The sequence below is a fragment of the Tupaia chinensis genome, unplaced genomic scaffold (assembly GCF_000334495.1).
Source record: "Tupaia chinensis unplaced genomic scaffold, TupChi_1.0 Scaffold000245_1, whole genome shotgun sequence".
NCBI lineage: Eukaryota > Metazoa > Chordata > Mammalia > Scandentia > Tupaiidae > Tupaia > Tupaia belangeri.
The window spans coordinates 946939-971371 of NW_006159723.1; the positions used below are offsets into that span (position 1 = coordinate 946939).

The 24433-nt window shown below is 38.3% G+C and overlaps 1 protein-coding gene across 1 annotated transcript in view; it reads left to right on the plus strand.

Moving 5' to 3' along the window:
• The window catches only part of LOC102476311 (glutamate receptor ionotropic, delta-2), a 909022-nt gene that overhangs the window by 724428 nt on the left and 160161 nt on the right, over nt 1–24433 (plus strand). The window contains exon 3 of the mRNA XM_006148786.1: nt 14366–14650. Within this exon, the coding sequence (XP_006148848.1) occupies nt 14366–14650 (285 nt within the window). The remainder of the gene's footprint in view (nt 1–14365; nt 14651–24433) is intronic.

Sequence of the window (24433 nt, forward strand, 5' to 3'; positions counted from 1 at the left end):
CGGTAGGGTCGGGCCTGCAGCCTCAGTCCGCCTGGTGTCCGGAACTCCATTATAATCTTTTTAAGTTTTTTTTTTTCTGTTTGTTTTTAAGAGAGATTTTTGCTATAGGGCACATGGAGAGACAGAGAAAAAGTGACAAGTCACCCCTAAGGGGAGATAGAAATAGCACCGTTCTTTCTTTTCCATTCTCCTCTCAGGATTTTGGGCATGCACACACTCGCACCTGATATGAGTTTCAAGCCTTCCAGTCTGGGACTTGAATCATGTTTAACCCTGTGGGAGTCCAACACCTTAACCTTTACACCATCTGCTAGCCCAATTTAACGTTTTTACCATAGTGTGTGTGTGCTCCCCAGAGAGAAACAGACAGAAACGGAGAGGGAATGTGAGAAATCACCCATGCCCCCAGGGGGATAGTCATGCTGCAGTCCCTTCTCCATTCTCCTGGGATTTTCAGTGCACATCCCATGCACCCGGAGTGATTTTCAGGTGCCAGGTCCAGGACTCAAACCAATAATAGCCAGGTGGGAGTCCAGTGCCTTAACCACCATGCCACCTACTGGCCCTGTGAATATGTATGTTCTTATGAAGAATCAATAACATATATAATCAATATTTATATTCTTATAATATACACACATGCACACACACATTTATTTGGTCTTTAAATTATATATACTATTAATATTTTTAAATTTTTGCTATAGGGTGTGTGTGATCACCAGAGAGAGACAGATATAGAGAAGAAAAGTGAGAAATTCTCCCCCTGGGGTGGGGGAGGATGGCTACACTGCAATTCCTTCTCCTCTTTTTTTTTCAGGAGTTTGGGCATACATGCACATGTGGCCAGCATGATCTTTTTTATTTTTTTTTTGAGAGGTTTTTGCTATAGGGCGCGTGCACTCACCAGACAGACAGAGAGACAGAGAGACAGAAAGCGCGAAATCACCCCCCAGAGGGGATGGTCATGCTGCAATCCCTTCTCCTCCATTCTCCTCTCGGGATCTTGGGCACGCACACACATGCGCCCGGTGTGAGTTTTAAGCCACCGGGTCCGGGAGGCGAACCGCGGTCAACTACATGGGAGTCCAGCGACATAGCCATTACGCTAACTGCTGGTCCCTATCCTAGTGTTTTGATTTATATCTGCCTTTAGAAGAAACATTATCTTTGAATGTTTCAGTGAGTTGCGTACACAGAGACTTAAGGTCAAAGTTTTAAATATAGGCCTTTTCAACACCTGGCACAATGCTGCTTAAAAAACGTAAGACAAAGGAGTCCATGCGACTTAGAGAAAAGCTGTCTTTTGAAAGTTGCCATCATGTTATGCTGTACTTTTCAGGAATTATCTCCTTTCACTTTATAATTGCTGCTAGCAGGGGCCGAGCTCACTATTTAATAGTGTTTCTGACCTCATGAACTGTTCCATAGCTCTGGAAAGTGCATAGACAGTTTTTTCCCCCTAGAAATAGAAATGCTTCTGATGCTATGTTGAAAGGCATTATTAGTGAAATTAGACTATGATAACAAACCGCAGATGGTAAAAGATTACTTCCTGACAGAATAAATCCAAGTGTGTTTCATGCCAAGGGAACTGTGAAGAGAATAAATCCGAGCGTGTTTTATGCCAAGGGAGCTGTGACTATCAATAAGTTGTGGTAGTGATCATCGATTCATGAATAACTATGATCTAGCTCCTGCTTCCAGTTATATTTCTTAACCACATCAAGACAAAACTCGTGGATTAAATGAAATATTGTGGTGAAAAATGATCTCATAATGAATTAGAATGAATATACTACATTAAAGCAATCATATTAGTTTTGATAGTTATTAGAAAAACAGTAAAGGGCCAGCCAGTGATGTGGTGGTTATGGCATTTGGATCCTATGTAGCCAACTATATGGTTCACATCCTAGACTTGGTGACCTATGAAACATGCTGGGCATGTGTGTGTGCATGCCCAGAATCCCAAGAGGGAGACAGAGGATGAAGATTGCAGTGTGGCCATCCCCCTTTGGGGGGCGGTGTTTTCTTATTTCCCTCTCTTTCCTTCTCTGCCTCTCTCTGGTGAGCACACATCCTCATAACAAACTAACTAACTAACTGAATGACTAAATAAAAAATGAGAAAATTTAGAAAATATAATTTTAAAAGAAATACAACAAATAGCCATTTCAATTCATTTTATAGCCAAAATGGCATGGCCAGCAGGTGGAGTGGTGGTTAAGGCATCAGGACTCCCACATGGCCCACTACAGTTCGCATTCCAAACCTGGTGTCTTGAAAATCATGCTGATATATGTTTGTGTGTGCCTAAAGTCCCAGGAGGAGATTGAAAGAGACGGGATTGCAGAGTGGCCATCCACTCTTGGGTGTGATTTCTCACTTTCCCTCTCACTGTCTCCCTGCCAAGCACACATGCCCTATGATAAAAGCCTTACAAAAAATTTTAAAAAACTACTTAGTCTAAAATCATCTAAAATTTACATCATAAAAGGTTATTTTAATCAAATAAAATTTCAGGCAGTTTTAAAATGAATATTTGCAAACGAAAATGGCAATGAACTTTACGTATTACTACTACTGCCAAAGTTTCCATGGAGTTCACTGCTTCCAATAGAAAATAAAATGTTCTGATCTATTACGTATGACATCGCATTCATACCTTAAGGTATATTTACTGAGGTCTTCTGTCGATATGCCAGGCACATCTTGGTGTAAAACACTGCAGCCCATCCCTCCTCTGATGGAGCTTACATTTGCTAGTCCTGTTATAGAAGAATATCAATATATCCAAACAGCACGCATCGACAATGCTAAACAACACCTCTGTGCAAAGGACAGATTCTTTTCACTGTGCTCTTCCTGCCATTGTCAACTTCATTGAGGAATCTTCTATCTCAGCATGAATAGACTGTTTCTCTACAAACGCAGCCTTTGAATAACATGAAATGTGTTTCTAAGGCTAAAGGTACATTTATAGTATAATCTACCTACCTTCCACCATGTCCACTCTGAAGATTAAACAACTATCCTGTCTATTCAGTTATTCACTCATTCATCATCTCTTCATTGCCTACAATAGGCTAGTCTCTATTCTACGTGTTAGACATAAAGCATTGAGCAAAACAGACATCTTCTTGTTCTTCCGTACCTTATATTTTAGTGAGGAAGACAGAGTAAAAACATAGAAACAAACAACTATGTAAAATATATTGGGTTGTCAGAAAAGTCATGATGTATTTTGAAGAGAAAAACAGAAAAAAAAAATGGTCTTGACTTTTCCAACAACCCAATAGTATGATGGAGGCCTGCCCATGCCCGTGGTGGTTGGCGCAGCTGGATCCCACATGGTCGATCGCTCAGTTTAAGTCTCTGATCTGGCAGCTTGAAAAACACTGTGGGCATGTGTGTTTTTCAAGCTGCCAATTTTTATGAATTAGTAAAGGTTAAATAGGAGCTACTGCATTTGTTTGGAATGGCAGGCACCAGGGGAGTTTGCACTCTTTTGCAGGCTGTTGTTGTAGTCCTCCAGTAAGTGCTCCAAAGAGAGCTGGGATCAGTGGACAGCAAAGAGCACTCCCTGAAGGGCGCAGCCATGCTGCAGGTGTGGATTGCTACAGGGAGCAGAAGCAATACCTGACCCACTGATCCACCCTTTATCACTTACAGTACAAAGCCTGGAGATACTGGGAAAAGGCAAAAACACAGGAACCCATGAGCACATTCAAAGGTCTATTGGCCCTAGCAAAGACTCCTGAGAGACTGTCACAACACTATCTTGGGTCCAGGATCTTTTATAAACATTAAGCTTATATCAGCCAATACTGGGAGGCAGAGAACTCCCTCCAGAGACCTATCACAGAAGAAAAATAGTGTTTTCCTGTTCCTAAGATGAGGGACAGTGATGTGAGAAAGCCCTAAGGCCAAGCTGCATGCACAGGGCATGCCTGAGACTCAGGCTTGACCAGGTCTGGAGAGAATATAGTGCCAAGTACAGATAGCAGCTGTCTGCCCCAGACAGTGGAGCTGAGACTCACAGAGAGACCACTTGGTCCAGCTTTGAGGGACAGTGAAAGCTGAGAAAGGAACAGAAACATAGGAAAAAAAACCCTGCAACCTAGGCCGCAGTCGAGTACAGAGTATTGGCAGCCTGCTGCTGGAGAAGTCTGAAGCCTGTGGTGCACAAAACATAGTGATGGCAATGATAGCACGTACCCAGATCTGTTCCTAGACTGACACAAAAATCTAAGGAAAAGCAACAAATTGTCAAAAAGAAAAGCAAAAGAAGACACGGCCATGGTGGTGTAAGTGGTAGGTAGTGCAGCACTGCTGCATGATGCTGGAGGCAGATGGGAGGTCCCTGGTTCAGATCCCAGGTTGGCCTTAACACACCAGGTGCATGTAATCATGGCTGGCTGGGATGATCACAGCATAACTAGACCCTATCAAGGCACCTGCAGAAAGGAAGGAAGGAGAAAGAAGGAAAAGAGAGAAAGAGAAAAGAAAAAAGGAAAGAAAAGAGAGGGAGGGTTGTACTCTGGATGGAAAATCTCATTTTGTATGCTGTAATGATGTACAGTGAATGAACATAAATAAATAAATTTAAATTAAAAAAAAGATATATGTGACTCAATGTAATATAAACAAGTTTATGGAAATAATAAATAAAATGTTTTAAAAATTAAAAAAGAGGGAGGGAGACACACAAGCTACAAATACAGATTATAGATTGAGCAGTGTTCCAGATGTTGTAAATATCAAATCAAGATTGTAAAAATAATTATGTTTTTCATATGTTGGCATGAAAGGTAAATATAACATTCATGGATAATAGGATAAATTCAGCAGAAAGAGGAAAACTAAAATAACATGTAGAGAGAAATTTATAAGACTAAGCAGGTACATTAGAAAAGAACGATCTAAAGCTGATATCACTGAGTCTACCTTTGAAAACAGAAGAGCAAACTAAACTCAAATTAAGTGAAAAAAAAAAAAAAACAAGAAACTTTAAAGACCAGAGTGCAAATCAGTGAAACAGAAAACAAGCAACAACAACAAAAAAGCAATAATCTATGAAACCAAAAGCTGTTCTCTGAAAAAATTAATGAACTTGATAAATGTCTTGCCTGACTGGCTAGAGATAAAGGAAATATCATATAAATTACCAGCATCATGAAAGAGAGAAGTAATATCCACATAGACCTACACATATTAAAAATATTATAAGGAAATGTTATGGATACCTCTGTGGCAGTAATTTGACAACTTTGATGAAAAGGAAAATTGCTTGAAAGACATCACCTAACAAAGTTTACTTAAGCAGAAAAAGATAAACTGAATATCCCTATATTTATTTTAAAAATTGATTTTATAATTATAAACTTTCTTGCACATGAAACTCCATACCCAGAAAGTTTCATTGGTGAATTCTACCAAACATTTAATGAAGAAATAACATTAATTATACACAAACTTTTTTAGAAAATTAAAAAGACATGATCACATTCCAACTCTTTTAATGATGCCTTGCAAGGGTAGTTTAACATTTAGAAATCAGTGTAAATGCCCGTATTAGCAGAATGAAAAAGAAAACTATGTGATTATCTCAATAGATGCAGGAAAAGCTTTTGATAAAATTCAGTAGGATGATAAAAACTCACAGCCACTGAACAAACTCTTCCCTCAGAAAAAAGAGGTAACTTCTTCAACTTCATTAAGAGCATGGTCAAAAAATCTTCCAGGTTACTTTCTACTTAATTGTCAAAGACTGAATGCATACCATCAAAGTTCAGGAAAAAAGGGAAAGCTGGCTACTGTTACTACATCTATTTATTATTATATTAGTGGTACCAGCCAACACAATAAGGCATGAATAAGAAATATAAGGCTTGGGGGAGGGCAGGTGATGTGGGGATTGAGGTGCTAGACTCCCTCGTTGCCAAATGCTGTTAGATCGTGGAGCTGATGGCTTGTTTTCTCATTTTCCCTGTCTGTGTGTCTCTCTCTGGTCAGATTTAAAAATGATGATGATAAGTAAAATTAAATAAAATAATTCTTTTTAAAAAATATAAGGCATACAGGTTGACAAGTTAATCTGCCTTTATTTTCAGATGACATGATTATCTATATAGGAAAAACCTTATAGATCTACAAAAATAAAAAACTAGAATAAGTAAGTTTAATAAGGTTTTATAATAATACCACAAAAGTCTGATATATATACATATCTATTAACATAAATGGAAACTGAGGGACCAGCAGATGTTGTAATGGTTACGTTACTGGACTCCCACGTAGTCAACTGTGGTGCAAGTCTTGGACCCAGCAGCTTGAAATTCATGCTGGGCATGTATGCGTGCATGCCTAAAATCCCAAGAAGAGAACAGAGGAGAAGGGATTACGGTATAGCCATTCCCCTGGGGGTGATTTTTCACTTTCTGTCTCTCTGTCTCCGAAAAAACAAAGTTCTATAAAAAACCCTATAGTGAAAAACTCTCAAAAAAAAAAAAAAACAGAAAAAGAAAAATGGAAACTTAAATGGAAATACCATTTACAGTAGAATATAAAATTAAAAATGCTGAGAAATATATCTGACAAACGTGTAAGACCTTTATGCTAAATATTATATGATACTGCTTAAAGAAGTTTTAAAAAGGCCTAAATAAATGAAGATATATAACATGCTTATGAATTAGAAGACTCAGTATTGTTAAGATTTCAAAAACATTTCTTTGTTTAAGCACATAGGCTACTGAAGAAATGATGTAAGGGAAGTGTAAATAGCCTGGTGGTAGGAGTGTGTGGAATGGCTCAGAGAGATGATAGGAAGGAGTAGAAATGGAGGCGAGCATGAAAATGTAGATCGGACAGGCCATAATGGACTTTATTGCCGTGCTGTGAGTTTAGGCTTTTTCTTGCAGAAGAAGCCATTGACACTGTCATTTATTTTTAATTTTTTTTTTCCTATAGGGCGCGTGCATTTGCCAGACAGACAGAGAGGCAGAAAGTGAGAAATCACTCCCCAGGGGCGATGGCCACGCCACAATCCCTTTTGCTCCATTCTCTTCTCAGGATCTTGGGCACATACACACACGCACCCGGCGTGAGTTCTAAGCCACCAGGTCCGGGACACGAACCGCGGTTGACTACGTGGGATTCCAGCGACATAGCCATTACGCTAATTTTTAAATTTTAATTGTTTAACTTTTTTTTTTGAGAGTTTTTTTGCTATAGGGCGCGTGCACTTGCCAGACAGACAGAGAGAGAAAGAGAGACAGAAAGCGAGAAATCACCCCCCAGGGGGGATGGCCATGCCACAATCCCTTCTCCTCCATTCTCCTCTCGGGATCTTGGGCACGTACACACACGTGCCCGGCATGAGTTTGAAGCCACCGGGTCCGGGACGCGAACCGCGGTCTACTACGTGGGAGTCCAGCGACATAGCCATTATGCTAACTGCTGGTTCCCAATTGTTTAACTTTTGAAGTAGGTTTAGATTTACACAAAAAAATGCAAACATAGTGTAAAGACTACCTTTTGCTCCTCACTCTAGTCTCCCTAATGTCAACATCTTACATAACCACAGTACAATTATCAAGAACAGTTAATATGGATAAAATGTTATAGAATGATCAATTTTTTCTGAACCTTTTTCTTCTGTCCATGATTTTTGTCTAGAATCCCATACTGAGTTTAATCATCATTCCTTACTCTCCTCAGTCTTTTATTTATGACCTTTAAAACATGGGAATGACATAATGACGTTTTTTTTAAAAAACAAACAAAACTAGGCATCTGTTTACAGGACAAATGACTAAAGAAAGGTTAAGCAGGGAGTTGTGAAATAACTCTAGCTTGGAGATAGTTTTATGACTTGAATTAGTGGAGAAATAGGTTTGATTAAAGGACTAGCAGAGGATATTTCATGAAAAGGATAATTTGAGAAACATTTAAGGGGTAGAATTAACAGCGTGTCTTAATAACCAAGTTGATGTGAAAGAGCATGAGGAAAAAAAGAGGATTTTTTTTTTTTCTGAGTTTTAGTGACAATATTCTGGTTAGATGGCAGTAACTGAAAAGGAAATGTAAAATACTATTTCCATTCTTGTTATTCTTTGTTGTCTTCTTACAACAAACACAAAAATACTACTCCTCATACCTGTCTACAAGATCACATTCTTATTTTTTACAGCATATAACTTGCTGGACTATATTAAATATTCTGTCACTGCTCTTGGAAGAATCGGTTTTAAATCCATGTTGTTCCATATTATAAAGAGTGATAAATAGAATAAGTAGAATTTCTATTAAATGATTGAAAACGATTCAAAGGCAGGTATATAATATGATATGGATTGTCATTCTTGTCACATTATGTTAATCCTTACTTTTTGCTAGCTGGGATTATGAGGCTAAAGATGGAACTTTACCTGTATCAACCAGACGTAACATCCTGCACTCATCTGATTTCCTTAAGTCTGACTGCTGTTTCTTCCATCTGCTGATGATCAGCTTCAGAGTGTCAGATGGGGAAGTGCTGTCTTAGATGAACTGTTTATAGTATAATCTGCAGGTTATGGGAAGAAGGCCTGTCTAAACGTAGTATGAAGCCAAACATTCCATAAAATACAAGACTTACAATTTTTTTCTATCATAATTTTCAAGCTTCTGAAGAGCTACATAAATTATAAATAAATATAAAATACAAGAAGGCTAAAGGTAGATATTTAATATAAATAACAGATAAATGGTGATAACTAAAATATGTTAAATTCTCCTTCAAGTTAATAGCAAAATGACAGTCATTTCCAGTCAAAGGTCATATTTCCTGACCCTCCATCCTCACCTTGTACCACTAACATGGTCTCTGTACTCTAACCATTCAACTCCCCTCCTCTCCTCCCACTCTCTCATATTCCATAGTCTTTCTACCACAAGATCTTTGGCCATTCTGTTTTTCCTGTTTCTTCATAGTTTTTGTTCAGGTTAACTTCTGTTTACTTAGTTAATTACTGCTTATAATTCAGATTACAACTCCAGATGCTCTTCTATAGAAAAGGCTTCCTCAGGGCCAGACTATCATGGCCTCATGGTTATAGGAGCCAGATCCCACATGGCTGACTGTGCAGTTCAAACCCCAGGCTTGAAAGAAACACACCAAGCATGTGTATGTGAGTACCCCAAATCCTGAAAGTATGGAGAAACGGGGAAGTGATTGTGGCATGACCACCCCCCATTGCAGAATACATTCTCTCACTTTTTCTCTCTTGCTCTGTCTCTGGTGAGCACACCGACCCTCTGGGAGTTCGGAAAATAAAAAGTATACTCAATACTTTGGAGGTTCTTTTCAGTACCTTGTAAAAATCATGTTTAAAGTTTCTTTTTTTATATTCTTTATTGTTGGAATTAAGACTATATAAACCTAATGTCTTAATCCCAAACTCAAAATGAAAGAGCATGCTATCAAAGATCATTATTAGTCTTATCCTTTTTCATATCCAGGAGGCTGACTTTTTTTGAATATTGTAGTAGGGGCGAGTTATGTTTTAAATGACTTATATTCAAAAACAGCAATTTATTTTTCTAGTTCACTGTGGCCCAGATATTGGAGGTCTGACTCCCAAATCTGCCATTTACTAATGGTATAATGGATAATTTTTTGCATAGGGTTGTTATAATATGCAAATGGAAAATTAAAGTGACTTATAGTAGGTACTAAGTTAAATGTTTAATTTTACTTAGGTTTGGCCACTAATTACAATGAAAGGTTCATGTTGGCTTTAGAAGATTGAAAAACTAGTTGACTAAAATTATTCTGTTGAGTTTATTTGACAGCTGGTAATAACCATTTAGTCCATTCCTTATAAGAATAAAATCTTAATGTTTTCTAATTATAATTAAATCATTTTTTCTGTATACTAACTTTCTAAGTAGACAATTATGATTAAATTGGACCTTGTAACACTATTTATACATAAAGACAAGCTTTATTTGGAGGAATTTGTTGCAAATGATTATATTTTTGGCAAACTACATTAATGATGTGTCAAATGAAAAGCCTCTTTTAAATGCCACCTCTCAGATGGTAATCATATCTGCAAAAATTACTAATAGTCTGGATAGGCTGAAAGTGTTTTTGTCTTACTCTGTTCCTAAAAATATAAGCAAAGATCAGGTGTTTTGAATAGAAGGAAAAAATAGCAGTTATAAATAATCATGTGTGTGATGCATCAATGGATTAAACAAATTAAATTACATTCAACTGTTGTGGAAAGAATACAAATACTTTCCCAGATATCTTTGATAGTGTTAAAATCTCAAAGCTCTGAAGTCACAAAGCCGCAAGATATTCATGTGGTCTGTATGTTGAATGTGTGTGTGTGTGTGTGTGTGTGTGTGTGTGTGTGTGCATGCACATGTAAGCATAAATAAATCACAGGTTGAAATAACATGAGAAAGAAATATGCCGCTGAAAAGTTCTTTGTTTGGATTCTTTTAATAAAAACATAGTGGGTATACACACACACACACACACACACACATATACTCATACACACAAAAATACTTGAAACTGTCTCCCTACCATATCTAATAAACTGTTGGATACATTCTATGGAACGAAAACTCTAACTAATACAATCTTTTAACAGTCAAGACCATGGAATTCTTGCAAAAGGTAGCCTGACTCACTAAGCTTTGCTTCTGTTCTTGCTCTTGTTTTTCTCAAATCTATTTTCAGTTGTCATGAATAATAGTTCTCTTTTTTATACTAACCTTCATCTAGGGCCCTGAGAAGGGTTGAGATCTGGAGCAAATCAATTTTTATCTTCTGTGTTTCAACCAACATTTTATATTGGTAAAATAGAGCCAAATGAGCATCCAATATAGCCTTGAGGGGAAATGATAGGTTACCTCGTGAGCCAGTTCTTGTGTGTGCCCAAATGGGGTTATGTTTTAGGTCACCAGTCCCAACCACTGCAGATGTGTGAGCTCTTCCTTGGAAGCTATTTAGTGGAAATAGATCTTTTCACCAAACCTGACAACAGACCAGCTCTGATTGAGGTTTCTTCTAAGGAGTTTCTTTCTTTTCTTTGCCATCCAAAATTCTAAGGTTACAAATAAAAGATTCCTTGTTATTTGCATGCTGTCTTGTGACAAGTGAGCCATGGGTGAAAAAGATGGCTTTCATTTTGGTTCTAGAAGGAGGTGCATCTGTTTTCTCGCCAACTGTGAGCAATGAAAAGGCGGGCGGATGGGCACTGGAAGAGTCTGTACATCTGTAGGATATAGGCTACTATTCTCTTGACCTCTTCCTATGAAAAAGCTCACAAAATAATTTTGGTAGTTTTTCAAAAATCTTTCTTATAATAGAGTTCCAGGAAACCAGCTGACTGATAAGTCATGGTTAATGTAGCAGGTAAAGCCAGTTTTCCATTACTGTTCTGCATGGTTTCTAAGTTGCCTTTCAGGTCTAAGATTGTTTTTCTGTCTGCAGTGTTTGAAGATTTCTACTTTTATTTTATAGAAAAATTTTGGTTATTTATGCTCATATGCATAGCAGCATGGGTAACACTAAATAGAAATCGAAAAATAACACAGTTGCTGACATAAAAACGACTGACTTAGGAGCCAGCTGGTGGCATGGTGGTTTAAGTCTCTGGACTCCCACATGGCCAAGCACACTTTGAGTCCCAGACATGGTGGCTTGCTTTCTCACTTCCCCCTCTCTCTCTGGCTTTCTCTATCTCTCTGGTCAAGCTAAAAATTAATAATAGTAAATTAAATTAAATAATTCTTTAAAAATTAAATAACTGGCTTAGTTTTTGTTCATGCCACAGGGGTTTACAGGAAGTAACATAGTTGTTTGGAACAGATGAAGTGAGACACTAAAGTAAATGTATCTGTGATGTCTGATTAATATATGACTTCATCGTTTTGCAATATATCCTTCTGAATCTGAAGATTAAAGCAAACGATTTTTCGGTAATTGTTATATGTGACAGAATAAAATTCTGGAACTGAACTTTGTGTCTCAAATTTCTATAATTTTATTTTATAACTTTTGTGACAGGTATGTAAAATATTACATTTCATCACTTGTAATTAGGATCACCTAAATTTTGAAACCAATTGTGCATGCTTTAAGGCACTCTTGTTTTTATTTTAAATGCTAAATGAACCAAGCATCTAAATAAAATATTTCTGAAAAGTGAATTTCTATTTGCTTGTATAAATATAGTATGTTTGTATTTCTTTACCCAAATAATGAAACAAAATTTTGACCGGACTTTTTGCATAAATTCTCTGAAATTATCAATATCAGTTGATACTGCTTTCTGTAAATGTTGAATTTATGGACATGAGTAGAATGTGTGATGTTGACTGAAAATTCTATTATGATCTAAGTAGCATTCATCCCTGGTGCTATTTTTAACATTTATCCAAAATAAATATAACCTCCCTCATGAGGCAATGTTTGAAAACTGTGTCCCGGTAACCAGCAGTCAGCGTAATGGCTATGTCGCTGGACTCCCACGTAGTCGACCGTGGTTCGCGTCCCGGACCCGGTGGCTTAAAACTCACACCGGGCGCATGTGCGTGCGTGCGTGCGTGCCCAAGATCCCGAGAGGAGAATGGAAGAGAAGGGATTGTGGCGTGACCATCCCCCCTGGGGGGTGATTTCTCGCTTTCTGTCTCTATGTCTCTCTCTTGTCTGTCTGGCGAGCGCACGCGCCCTATAGCAAAAACCTCTCAAAAAAAAAAAAAAAAAAACCTGTGTCCCTAATAATTTTTAACTTATTTTGTATATATTGGTTTACTTAATATTAATCATAATAAAGGTATTTGATGTTTATATGCTTATCATTGACTTAATACCTACAAACTTGCACTTGAAATCATGCTTCATTATCTGGTCTATTAATTATGTGGGAGTGCTTACCATCTAAATTTTTCTTTAAGCTGGGGCCAGCATGTGGTGTGGTGGTTAAGGTACTGAACTTCCACATGGCCAACCAAGGTTCTAGTCCTGTACCTGGTGGCTTGAAAATTATGTGTGCATGCGAGCCCAAAATCTTGAGAAGAGAAGGCAGGAGAAGGGGACTGTAGTGTGGACATCCTCTCAGGGGGCAATTTCTCATTTTTCCTTTCACTGTCACTCTGTCTGTCCCCAGTGCATGTCTATGGCAAAAACCTTAACAAAGAAAAAAAAAATTTAAGCTTTGTAAGTATTATATTAAAAAATGTTTTTTAAAAAGGGTCCAAATCCTGAGAATATGATAGCTAGAATATCTAGAATCTAGAATCAAGGCTGAGTCAATTTTAACAACTAAGCTTCTCAAATGCAAATAATTTTGCCTTGATTCTTTCTGAATTTGCTTTTGAATGTATATCCAATCGCTCACTTTCAAATATTGGCATCCTGAAATAGCACTTTTAACTCTCTTTTCTACATATGCTAAGTCTTTATATTTACTTATAATTTATATTTGCTTTAGTTTCATGCATTCTAAGGTTCATGTATATGTATGCACAAAATAGCTAAAATGAAATCAAAACAGAGATTATAAACAATGTGATAGAAATCAGAAATTGTTCATCTGGGAACCAGAATGAGGAAATTGCTGAAATTTGCATTTTGTTTCATCATGAGTTTATTTACGTCAAGGAAAGGAACAAAATCCTTCTCATTTCTATACTGTATTGAGACAGTGTCATCGAATTTTTAGATTCTAGAATGTCTGTGTTTTTGGGGGGCCAGAAATGCCTTCCTCCAATCCATAATCTCTCCTTCATTCATTTACCAGTGCATAATATGTTAACTCCTTTGTGAAACCTTGTATTATGTACTTCATAAGGAATTCTCTTTTCTCTGAATTATACATTGACAATTATAAAAGTGTAGCTAACATGAATTGAATATCTATAATGTCAGAGACAAATAACAGAGTGCCTTATCTCTAAGCCTTGCAATAATCCTGCAGGATTCATGCTGTTTTACCCTCCTTACCCATTCTGAAACTGAGCCAAGAGAAGCTAAGTCATTTTCACAAGGTGGTTAGAAGGGGAGAATTCCTGAAGTGAATTTCCACTAACACTTTATCATTTGGGTACCTCCCTCAGGTAGAATGTTTCTTAAAAAAAGAAAGAAAGAAAGGAAGGAAGGAAGGTAGGAAGGAAGGAAGATAGGAAGGGAGGGAGGGAGGGAGAGAGAGAGAGAGAGGGAGAGAGAAAGACAGACAGACAGATAGAAAGAAAGAAATTATTTGTATAATAACTCTATAAGCTTTTTACCCATTTCTCAAAAAAGGGAATGCATGAAACTGACTGACATCTCGGATATTACTTTCTTTTCTTACAGCCTGTGAACTTATGAATCAAGGCATCTTGGCCCTGGTCAGCTCCATAGGCTGCACATCAGCAGGGTCCCTGCAGTCTTTAGCAGACGCCATGCACATTCCTCACCTCTTCATTCAGCGCTCAACAGCTGGGACCCCAAGAAGTGGCTGTGGCCTCACCCGGAGCAACAGGAATGATGACTACACTCTCTCAGTCCGCCCACCTGTCTACCTGAACGAAGTTATTCTGCGAGTGGTCACAGAGTATGCCTGGCAGAAATTCATTATATTCTATGATAGTGAATATGGTAAGTGTTTATAGTTGGTGTGAATTTTGCATTTATCGGGTGATATTTGCACGAGAAGGAATGTCACAAAATCCTAAAACATTTCAAAGAGCTTATTGATATTATTTTGTTTTTTCTTGTCTTGTCATATTCTTTCTACAAACTTAGCAGCAACAAGGAAAGATTTTTCTTAATGTCATTAAATTCAACTCCCTTTGAAGTCAGTTTTAAAAAGAAATACCTGTACCTAAAGCCCAGGGAATCTGACTTCAAAATATGGTGATATTTTTTTTCAAATAATGGGAGGTCATAAAGACAAAACTGTCCTTTTTTATCTTTCCCAAAAAGATGTATACCTCTCTATAACGTTAAAGAAACATTTTGGATAGATTCTAGAACACACTGAAAGAAAATAATATTTTTTTAATTTTATTTTTTAAAAATTCTGACAGATCTTGCAAACACCCTTGTATAGACTTAAATATCTATTAACTATGTACCTCTTTGGAGTCGCTGAAATGATATTACTGCATAATTATAGTTACCTACAACATGAAAGTTCACAAAAATACTAGAAAGTAAAAGGACACTGATTTTAACTTTCCAAAGTGTAACATAAAGCCTTGTCCCTGAATTTACCGTAATTTGAGGAGGAAATGTGTTACATTAAGAAAAGTAAGCAAGGGACCAGCAGTTAGCGAAATGGCTATGTCGCTGGACTCCCATGTAGTCAACCGCGGTTCGCGTCCTGGACCCGGTGGCTTAAAACTCACGCTGGGCACATGTGCATGCGGACCCAAGATCCTGAGAGGAGAAGGAAGGAGAAGGGATTGCGGTGTGGCCATCCCCCCGGGGGTGATTTCTCGCTTTCCATCTCTCTGTCTCTGTCTGTCTGGTGAGTGCATGCGCCCTATAGCAAAAACCTCTTCAAGAAAAAGGAAAGTAAGCAAAAATATTATTATTGTTGTTTAAATATACTTTTTCCTTAATTGATCTATTTTGTGACTGATCCCAATGATCTTCAAATATAGTTTCCCTCTTTTGTCATTAGGGGAGAGAAACAGAATAGAGATGGGTCAGACAAAATGAAGAGAAATAAACAGACCTCAGTAAAGAACATATATTTTGAAAGGTGTGTTTCCTTAGAGCTTATGTTTTGAGGAGCAGTCTTGGGAAATTTTTCTGTTAATTATGGATGGGCCTACCTCTGGTATTTTATAAAAGAAAATCAGGATTTCAATGTCTCTAGTGCAACTTATTTTTCTTAGCAATTAAGTAAATAAGCATTTAAAAATAACTGTTTTCTTTCATAATCTGTCCCACACTGTGAACAGTTTTGGAGAACAGTTACACAAGAGTAGGCCAGAAAGCGCCAGCAGTAGCAGTGAGAACAAACAGGTTGGCAGAAATCTGGGAAAGGAGGAATAAGAGCTGCTATGGACCCCCAGGGAGGGGGAGCAAGTGGCAGTTACATTTAGCCCTAAATATTCAAAGGTTGCATGGGGTTTTGGCAGCTAGAGTCCCATTAAACTCCATGGGTAGGCTTCAGCCAAAGTCTGTGGCACTGTCTAGAAGCACACTCCTTTGTCCCCGAGACGGAACTCTGTGTTTTGTTGCTTAATTCACATTACTTAGGGGTCGAAGAACAAAAACCAAGAGGCTGAAATGAATAAAATAAACAAAAAGGATATAAAAAATAATTGGCTCATCAGTAAACGTAGGGACTGAAACCAGCACAAGTCTGAAATTCACGGATGGCATTATTTAGTGAGCATAATAAACCCTTTTTCTCTGGAATCAATAGGATGAGTATGCCGCAGTCAGTTCTCTAACAGTCAGATGCTCTGTGACCTTTATACCCTTAAATGGTATTCTGTGGCCTCTAGCCCAATATAAGGTAAACTGATACATTTTTTCAAACTTAAATCTTTCTTGAAGGGGGGAAACACTTTTCAATTAAGACTATAAAAATAATCCTGTAAAATAAAGAACAGAAAGGTTTAGTTTTGTTTTATTTCCAGAGGGTTTGTATGCTCACTGTGGGGAGAAAGAGAGAGAGGGTGGACAGAAAGAGTGAAAGGGAGAGAGAAAAAGCACCCCCAGTTGGACATGGTTATATAGCAATTCTTTTTCCTCCATTTCTCCATCCCATAAAGATTTTTTTGGGTATTCTGTGCACACATACCCAGCACATTCTTCAAGTTGCCGAGGCTGGGATTTGAACTGCAGTCAGCCATCTGGCTCCTTTAATTGCTGAGCTATGGGACTGACTTCAGAAAAGAAATTTTTTATCAAAACATTTTCCCATCGTTAAGATGAGAATTTCATTCTTTGATTGTAAATGCTTATGATGAGAGAAAGTCTCTTGTTAGTTTGTCTCCAAGGTCTATATGGCTTAGTCAGAAATTCTTATAGGAGAAGACATTTGTATTATTGATGAGGTAAAAATATTTTTGAAAGTATACACTAAATACATAGTCACTGAATCACTTACACACATTAGAAATTCCTCATTTTCTTTTCCTCAGTTTTTCTTTGCGTGAGTAAGATGCTGTAATTATGTAGTGTCTCACTAGGTTTCTTGTTAGTTACAGGGTTTGTTTTAAAATAATAAATATACATATGTATTTCTTTACTCTAGTGATAAAGTTATTTTTGACTTATTTAATAATCATGAAAAGAAAACCTTCTATCATTAATATTACTTCCAGTAATACCCTTGTTTAATGAAAGAAAATTTCCCTTCGATACATAAAGTAAATCTTGCTGGTAAAGAATTTGGCTGGAGTCCAGAATAAACATAGGAATATCCAAATACCTTGTACTTTAAGGAGACTATGTGTTAGTTACATATTCATTCATCAGTGTCATCGTTTTCAGTTCAAATATTGGAATCATACTTGACTTTTATCCTGCTTCTCATGAATTGCTTTCATTAAAGAATGGATTAAGCATCATGGATGGAATCAGGCAGCCTGCTGGGGTCAAATATTATTAAAGATGTATTTCTCTTAGAAAAAAAATCCTTCTTTAAAGACTTAGGCTATTATATTCAGTTAATTAGAAAAACACTTTTTTCAAAAGCATTTAATTATGATTAAGGGCACCGTATAAAAGTTGTTAAATTCGCTAACAAAGAAAATCCACATCTTTGATTCTAAGTCAATGGATGAAAAGAGAAAAAAAAATGTGGAAACTTTATTTGAATGGATTGATTCCAGACAGTTTTTAGAAGGCTTGAAAAGAAGCTAGGCAGTGTTGAGCTTTTAAGAATGTGTCATTCAGGAAATGTTCACTGCTCACTTGCTTGGAGCAATGCAAAATACAAGATAAAAAGTTTTACAGAATGTAGTCTTAGCCTTTAAGTAGCTTACAATTAACAAAAGAGGTAAAATATTTATATGTCTCTTTTCATAGAGAAAACAGTAGGTTAAGGATTCTAAGTGATGCAGACTGAACGCCACTGATACGTATTAAAGAAAGTGCTTCCTCTGGGCAGCAGTTTTTAAAGAATGTTTTAGGGGTGGACATTGATCCTGATTCTGAAAGAGGAAACAATATGTGAGAAATAACTGCTTCACTACAAAGTTATGATTAAGTCTTGCAGCAATTAAAATATTGGGAATAGTATCTCTGAGCATTTTGATTTGCCAGGCAGTAGAATATATTTTTTGTATTATATTATTTAATCTTCTAAATCCCCCTCTGAAGTAGGTAATATTATTGTCACAATTTTCCAAATAGGGAAACAGAAGCAGCTGAGGGATAACTTGTTCACAAAAACATAACTAAAAAGCGTCCCAGCTGAGATTTAAAGTCTGACTGAGCTTACACTCTTAACATGTGGAATGAGTTATAAAGGGGTTGCCCAAAGGCTCATCTTATAAAGAACGTTTACTGTTGGGTTGTCAGGAAAAGTCATGAAGTATTTTTGCACAGAAAAACAGAAAAAAATCTCATGACTTTCCAGATAACTTAATATGCCCAGGCTCTGTTCTAAGTATGTTCTCATTTAATCTTCCTAATGGCCCTCTGCAGTAGTTATTAGTAATTATTATTACAAATAAAAAAAATTGAAATTGGGAGGTCAGGGAACTTGCAAGTAAGGCAAGACCCTAACCTTCATACTATGAGGGTCTGTTTCACAGGCCCTGCTTTCAACCACTAGGATATTTGATACTGTAGGAATAAGAATAAAATTCATTTCTGACAAACTGTGAAATAAAAAAAGAAGTTCACCAATTAAAAGTAAAGAATCATCTTCATTGCAGAGAGACAATGACTTCAAGCATTCCAACATATTCGCATCAAGGGAAAACACTGTATGTCTACTAGGAAGGTTTAGTTGTCATTGGAAACACAGAAACATAGTCACGGAGCCAAAATAGGCTGCCTTCATCTGTAGCAGAAGCAGCTGTTTGCCTGCACCATTCCATTCTGCACTTTCTTTTATTTATTTATTTATTTATTTATTTTGCTAGCAGAATTTCTAATTCACTCCTACCTGGAAAAACTACCTCCCCAGGATCTTTTACATCTAAGGATTCTGAATAGAATAGTGTCAAGAATTGCAAAAGTTCTTGCAGTGTAGTTGGAAGCCAACAAGTCAGCCAGCATCAGTTTGGCAAATACTGGAAGGAAACACCGTGCTCGCAGATTAAGGACTTTCACATGCACAGCATAGCACGCAGTGCCTATCTCCTGTGAATGCTGGTCCTCCTGGGATCAGGCCCCGCGAGGCGATGTGGAGCCTGTAGGTGGGTGTGTGCATGTGGCGGGCTTAGATGACTGCCAGAGAACCCTGCGTGTCCTCTTCCCTAGTGAGAACTTTTTCCAAAATGCACAGTAACACAAGAGACCAACATAGGACTGTCTCCCGGGAACATAATATTCACCCTCTTTCTATAGAAAGCCCACATTGTGGGCTCCTAGCAAATTTCTGTATGAGCTGGCCACTCCTCTACTTAATCTAAATGACAGAAACTGGGATCATAACCATCCCATTTTTCTCATTTGCATTGATTTCAGGATATTATCAACAGAACTTTTATGAGCAAAATTAATCTTAACCATGCCCATTAAGGTCCTAGACCCAGTCAGCTGAACAAATGCCACAAAACCATCAGAGTTTACCTTAAAAAAACAGGTGGCTTTCCTCTTAATTTTTTTTTTTTTTTTTTTTTTTTATAAGTTGTTCACTGGCCTAGAGGTATTAACCCTGATAAAAATAGGTTTTATCTATGGTTCCAAAGACTCTACCTTTGCCACAAGAAAGAAGTCCGTCTTCTCCAAACAGCCTGGGCAGTGAGTTGGAGCTGACCTGAAAGTCTTCCAAAGTTGAAATAGTGAAATTCTGAGAAACATTTCTAATTGGAAAATTCAATTTATAAAGAACACTGTTCATTGAATTCCCAGATATTGCTCCATGTAACTCCTGTGAATAAGTAAGGGGAGGCTCACTTTAGAAGGACTAGAGTAGCTGGTACTATTTTTGTTTTTATAGGTTTATGCTGTAGGGTGCATGTGCTCAGTGAAAAGAGGAGATAGATAGAGAGAGAGAAAGTGAGAAATAACCTCTGGGGATGGCCACCCTGCAATCCCTTCTCCTACATTCTCCTCTCAGGATTTTGGGCACATACCCACATGGGCCTGGAGTGTGTTTCTGGAACTCAAACTACATTGGAGCTGGCCATGTGGGAGTCCAGTATCTTAACTACTTTGCCACCTGCTGATCCCAGTTACTGATATTTACTTAGACACTGAAAGATCTCTTATGGTCACCCTGATATGCAAGTCCTATGTCTTCAGGAAAATGCTAACCTTTACACAAGAGCTCTAGTCTTGGAGGTACAAATGGCATTTTTGAAGCAGAAAGGGGAAGCTTTAGTTATAAATGTTGGGACCTACAGAGGAGGACAGAAATTAACAGCATCTCTAGTAGCACCTCCTTGGCAGCTGGTAGTGCCTGGATTTGCCATTTTATAAAGGATCACTAAGTCCAGGCCTCATTTAGGAAAGATTTCTTGAGGGTAGTTGATTCAATCCATCTTGAGCTTCATTTGGGCCAGGCTGCCACCCAGGCTAGTCTGGGGAAAAAGAAAGGATAATGCTTAGGAAAGTTCAGAGTGGAATTCTGAGTTTCAAATATAGGTACGCATAATTCTACACTACTTTCACATTGTGTACAACTGAGGAAGCAATTGAGATGATACGATTTCTTTCTCAAAACACTGTATTATGAAGCTGCCGTATTGGGGCCATCAGGTGGCATGGTGGTTAAGGCGCTGAACTCCCACATGCCTGACTACAGTTTAGGTGTGCATGTGCCCAAAAACCTGGGAGAAGAAGGGATTGTAGCATGGGCGGGGGGTTATTTCTTACTTTCCCCTCTCTCTGCCTCTCTGTAGTGAGTGTTCATGCCCTATGACAAAAACCTGGCAGGAGGAGAAACAAAACAAAACTAAGAAACATGAACCAGAAAGAGGTGAAGGAGGCAGAGTTAGACTTCTTTTGAGTCAATATTTGCAAAGATCATTTCAACATTTAACAATACTAGAAGTCTGTGGGGTTTAGAGCACATAGAAGATTTATTCAGTTTCTTGACTATCAGACCATGGTTAAGCATCTTTTAAATACCTTTTTCAGTCTCAAATGGCCCTGTAAGCTGAAAACATGACACAGATTACTTTAAAGGGTTACAATGGTGGCACCTAAGGCAGCTGATCATTCTGGAACAATGCCATAACCTGCAAAATTATCAACAACACTTTCAGGTAGCCCTGAGAGATAGTCCTGAGAAGTGGTTAGAGGTCCAGCCTCGGGAACAGGAGTAGACCATGCCCTATCTGATTAGGCTTCCCTACCAGGAGACCAGTAAGTCAACTTAGCAAGAACCATTAATATTGCATACGGTGGCAGCCTTAGTAGCTGGAATGTAAAGTCCTTTCCTTTATGTCTGGTTGGTAGATATCGATCGTGTCAAGTGCCGTTACGTACTCAGGCAGCAATGGTGCTAAGTGCTGCTGTCTCAGTAAGCAGCTTAAGTCCAGTTGATTCCATCAGGTCATGGGATCCGACTAGGGCTTCAGCATGAGTAACTTGGATGCAGCTATAATATGTACTTCTGTAGTTCACAGCCCCCCAAAGGGGTGAATTTTGTGCACTACTCTGTAGAGCTATAAGTGAAGGACTAAACAGCCAAGGTCTCGGCAATACACCAGCCATCAGGAAAAATGCATAATGAGGATCCTCAAGGGGAGTATTACGTGCAGGTGTGAGAACAGCCTTGGGTTCTGCCCACTTAGCAAGGTTACCACGTTCATCTCAGTAGAGTGTCACTGGTGATGACCTTGAATACCCAGTGATCACAATGAACACGATCAGGCTTCAGTTTAGCTAAAGCATCACTAATACATCGTCTCATGTATTTATGGGAACCTCTATCAGTCAAGGCTCTGAACAGTCAGAACTTTGTTTCAGGTGGTAGAGAGCGAATAAAGTCACCCCCAAAGGGGGTATTCGATTTTGACTAGCAGTTACTGAACAAGCTTCTTAGGTCTTTAACATTTGGTTAGATGTTGAATTCAAGGTGCTCTTCCTCAAAAATGGGAATATGCGGTCATTTATGGATCAGGCTTTCAGTGTCAGTGAGAGTCCATTAGGAAGGTACTAGCAGCTTTTCAAAATGGGTGTACATAGTAGCCAGGCCAGTGAGACAGCAAGCCCAGAATCTCAAGGTGAACCTTGGGGGAGGCTGGCTCCCTCCTACATGGCTGCAGTTAGAGCCATCAGTCACAGAGACAGAAATACCCAGAGTCTAGTAAAGTCTGGATGTTTTCTTTTGAGGGGGAGACGGAGAAGACAGCAGGGTTTTTTTTTCTTTCTTTCTTTAACTGCTATAGGGATTGCAAATTGTAAATCTACCCACAAGAAACTTTATTGGTGAGTGTGCTCCTGAATTTTCTTGAGATTTATCAGCCACTTCTATTCCAGGAGGTGTAATAATAGTGCAATCAGGGCCGTTGAGACTAGAGCTTCTGGCTTGTCAACGAACAGTACATCATCTACAGAGCGAACACTTGGGTTAGCAGAGGAGAGTGGTATCTGTGCTAAATTCTGAAGATAAATTGCCGAGGATTTGTCCCATCCTGCTAGCACTTCTCTACATGAGGTTCTTTCCAATAAAGAAAACCTCCTTGAGCATTTATATTGAATGGAACAGGAAATTAGAAGCATGTAACACATTAATTCCTATTAGATACTCAATGTAAGGCGCCACAGCCATAATTACAATGGTACAAAAAGACCCACCCACAATGTCATGTTAGCTGCCTTTCCACTGAACCCCACCAAACAGTTGATTCTGGGTGTATTTCCATTTACTTCAAAAAGTAGAGAAATACTATAACTAACAAAGCCAGAAAAGCTTGCGTCTCTGCCCCAAGGTTCGACAGCACCCTGAAATGGGTGCATGAGGTTTTTAATGTCTCTTAGGACAAGGATCTTTCTTATGAAAACAACTGATGTCAGGGTAGAGGTTAAGGCAAGTGTGGACAGAGGAACCTACCAGATAACAATAACCTTGGTATTTCTTTTGTTTCAAGTAGCCACCACACTTGCAACCAGGCAACTTCCGATGTTCTTGATCCATCCAAAGCCCTACATTCTGATAGGCAGCATCATTTATTCCATCTCAGACTGGTCCTCTGCTTTTTAGTTTTTTTGCTATAGGGCACATGTACTCACCAAAGAGCAGAGAGAAACAAAGAGAGGGAAAGTGAGAAATCGAGAAATTGTCCTCTGGGGGAATGGCCATGCCACAGTCTCTTTTCCTCCATTCTGCTCTGGGGATCTGAACACACATATACCTGGAGTGATTTTCAAGACACTGAGCCCAGCCCTCAAACCACAGTCAGCCATATGGGACTCCAGCAATGTAACTATTACATCTGCTGGCCCTTTCCCGCCTTTTTTCTTTTTTCTTTTTTTTTTTTTGAGAGGTTTTTGCTATAGGGCACGTGCGCTCGCCAGACAGACAGAGAGAGACATAGAGACAGAAATCACCCCCCAGGGGGGATGGTCATGCCGCAATCCCTTCTCCTCCATTCTCCTCTCGGGATCTTGGGCACGCACGCACACACGCCCGGCGTGAGTTTTAAGCCACTGGGTCCGGGACGCGAACCGCAGTCGACTATGTGGGAGTCCAGTGACATAGCCATTACGCTAACTGCTGGTCCCTTTCCCGCCTTTTTTAAGTTTGATACTTAAGGAAATTTATCAGTATGAATGTTAAAGGAAAGGTTTCAAATATTTTTAAGTATTGCAGGGTAATTGCTTTTATGTTTTCCTTTGAGGTCTTGTTTCAGAGGAAAAACATAAAAAGAGAGATATTTTTTTGTCTTCTATTATGAGTCTGTAGAAATTGATTAGGATAAATGCTAGTTGATGAATTTATACTCCATGACTTGAAAAGCAAGCTGATTTTCATCATACTTTGTCAAGGAGTACAGTATGTTTTAAATACTTTTGCCTGCTTTGTGATTGTCCACTAAGAAAGCAGATATTTTGAGGACACCTGGAGAATTCTGAAATACAGTCTATGTACATCAGAAAATTAAAGCAAAGAGCCTCTCTTTTCTTTCTTTTACTTTTATCCATGTTACTAAAACACTCCCCCCAATATTCCCTTTGCATGATATTAAGGAAATTTTGCTAATGTAACCAAGGATAAATTTCAATCAATAATGAGAAATTAACAGCAAACCCCCCCAAAAATCAATACCATAAATAGTTCATACAATTTTA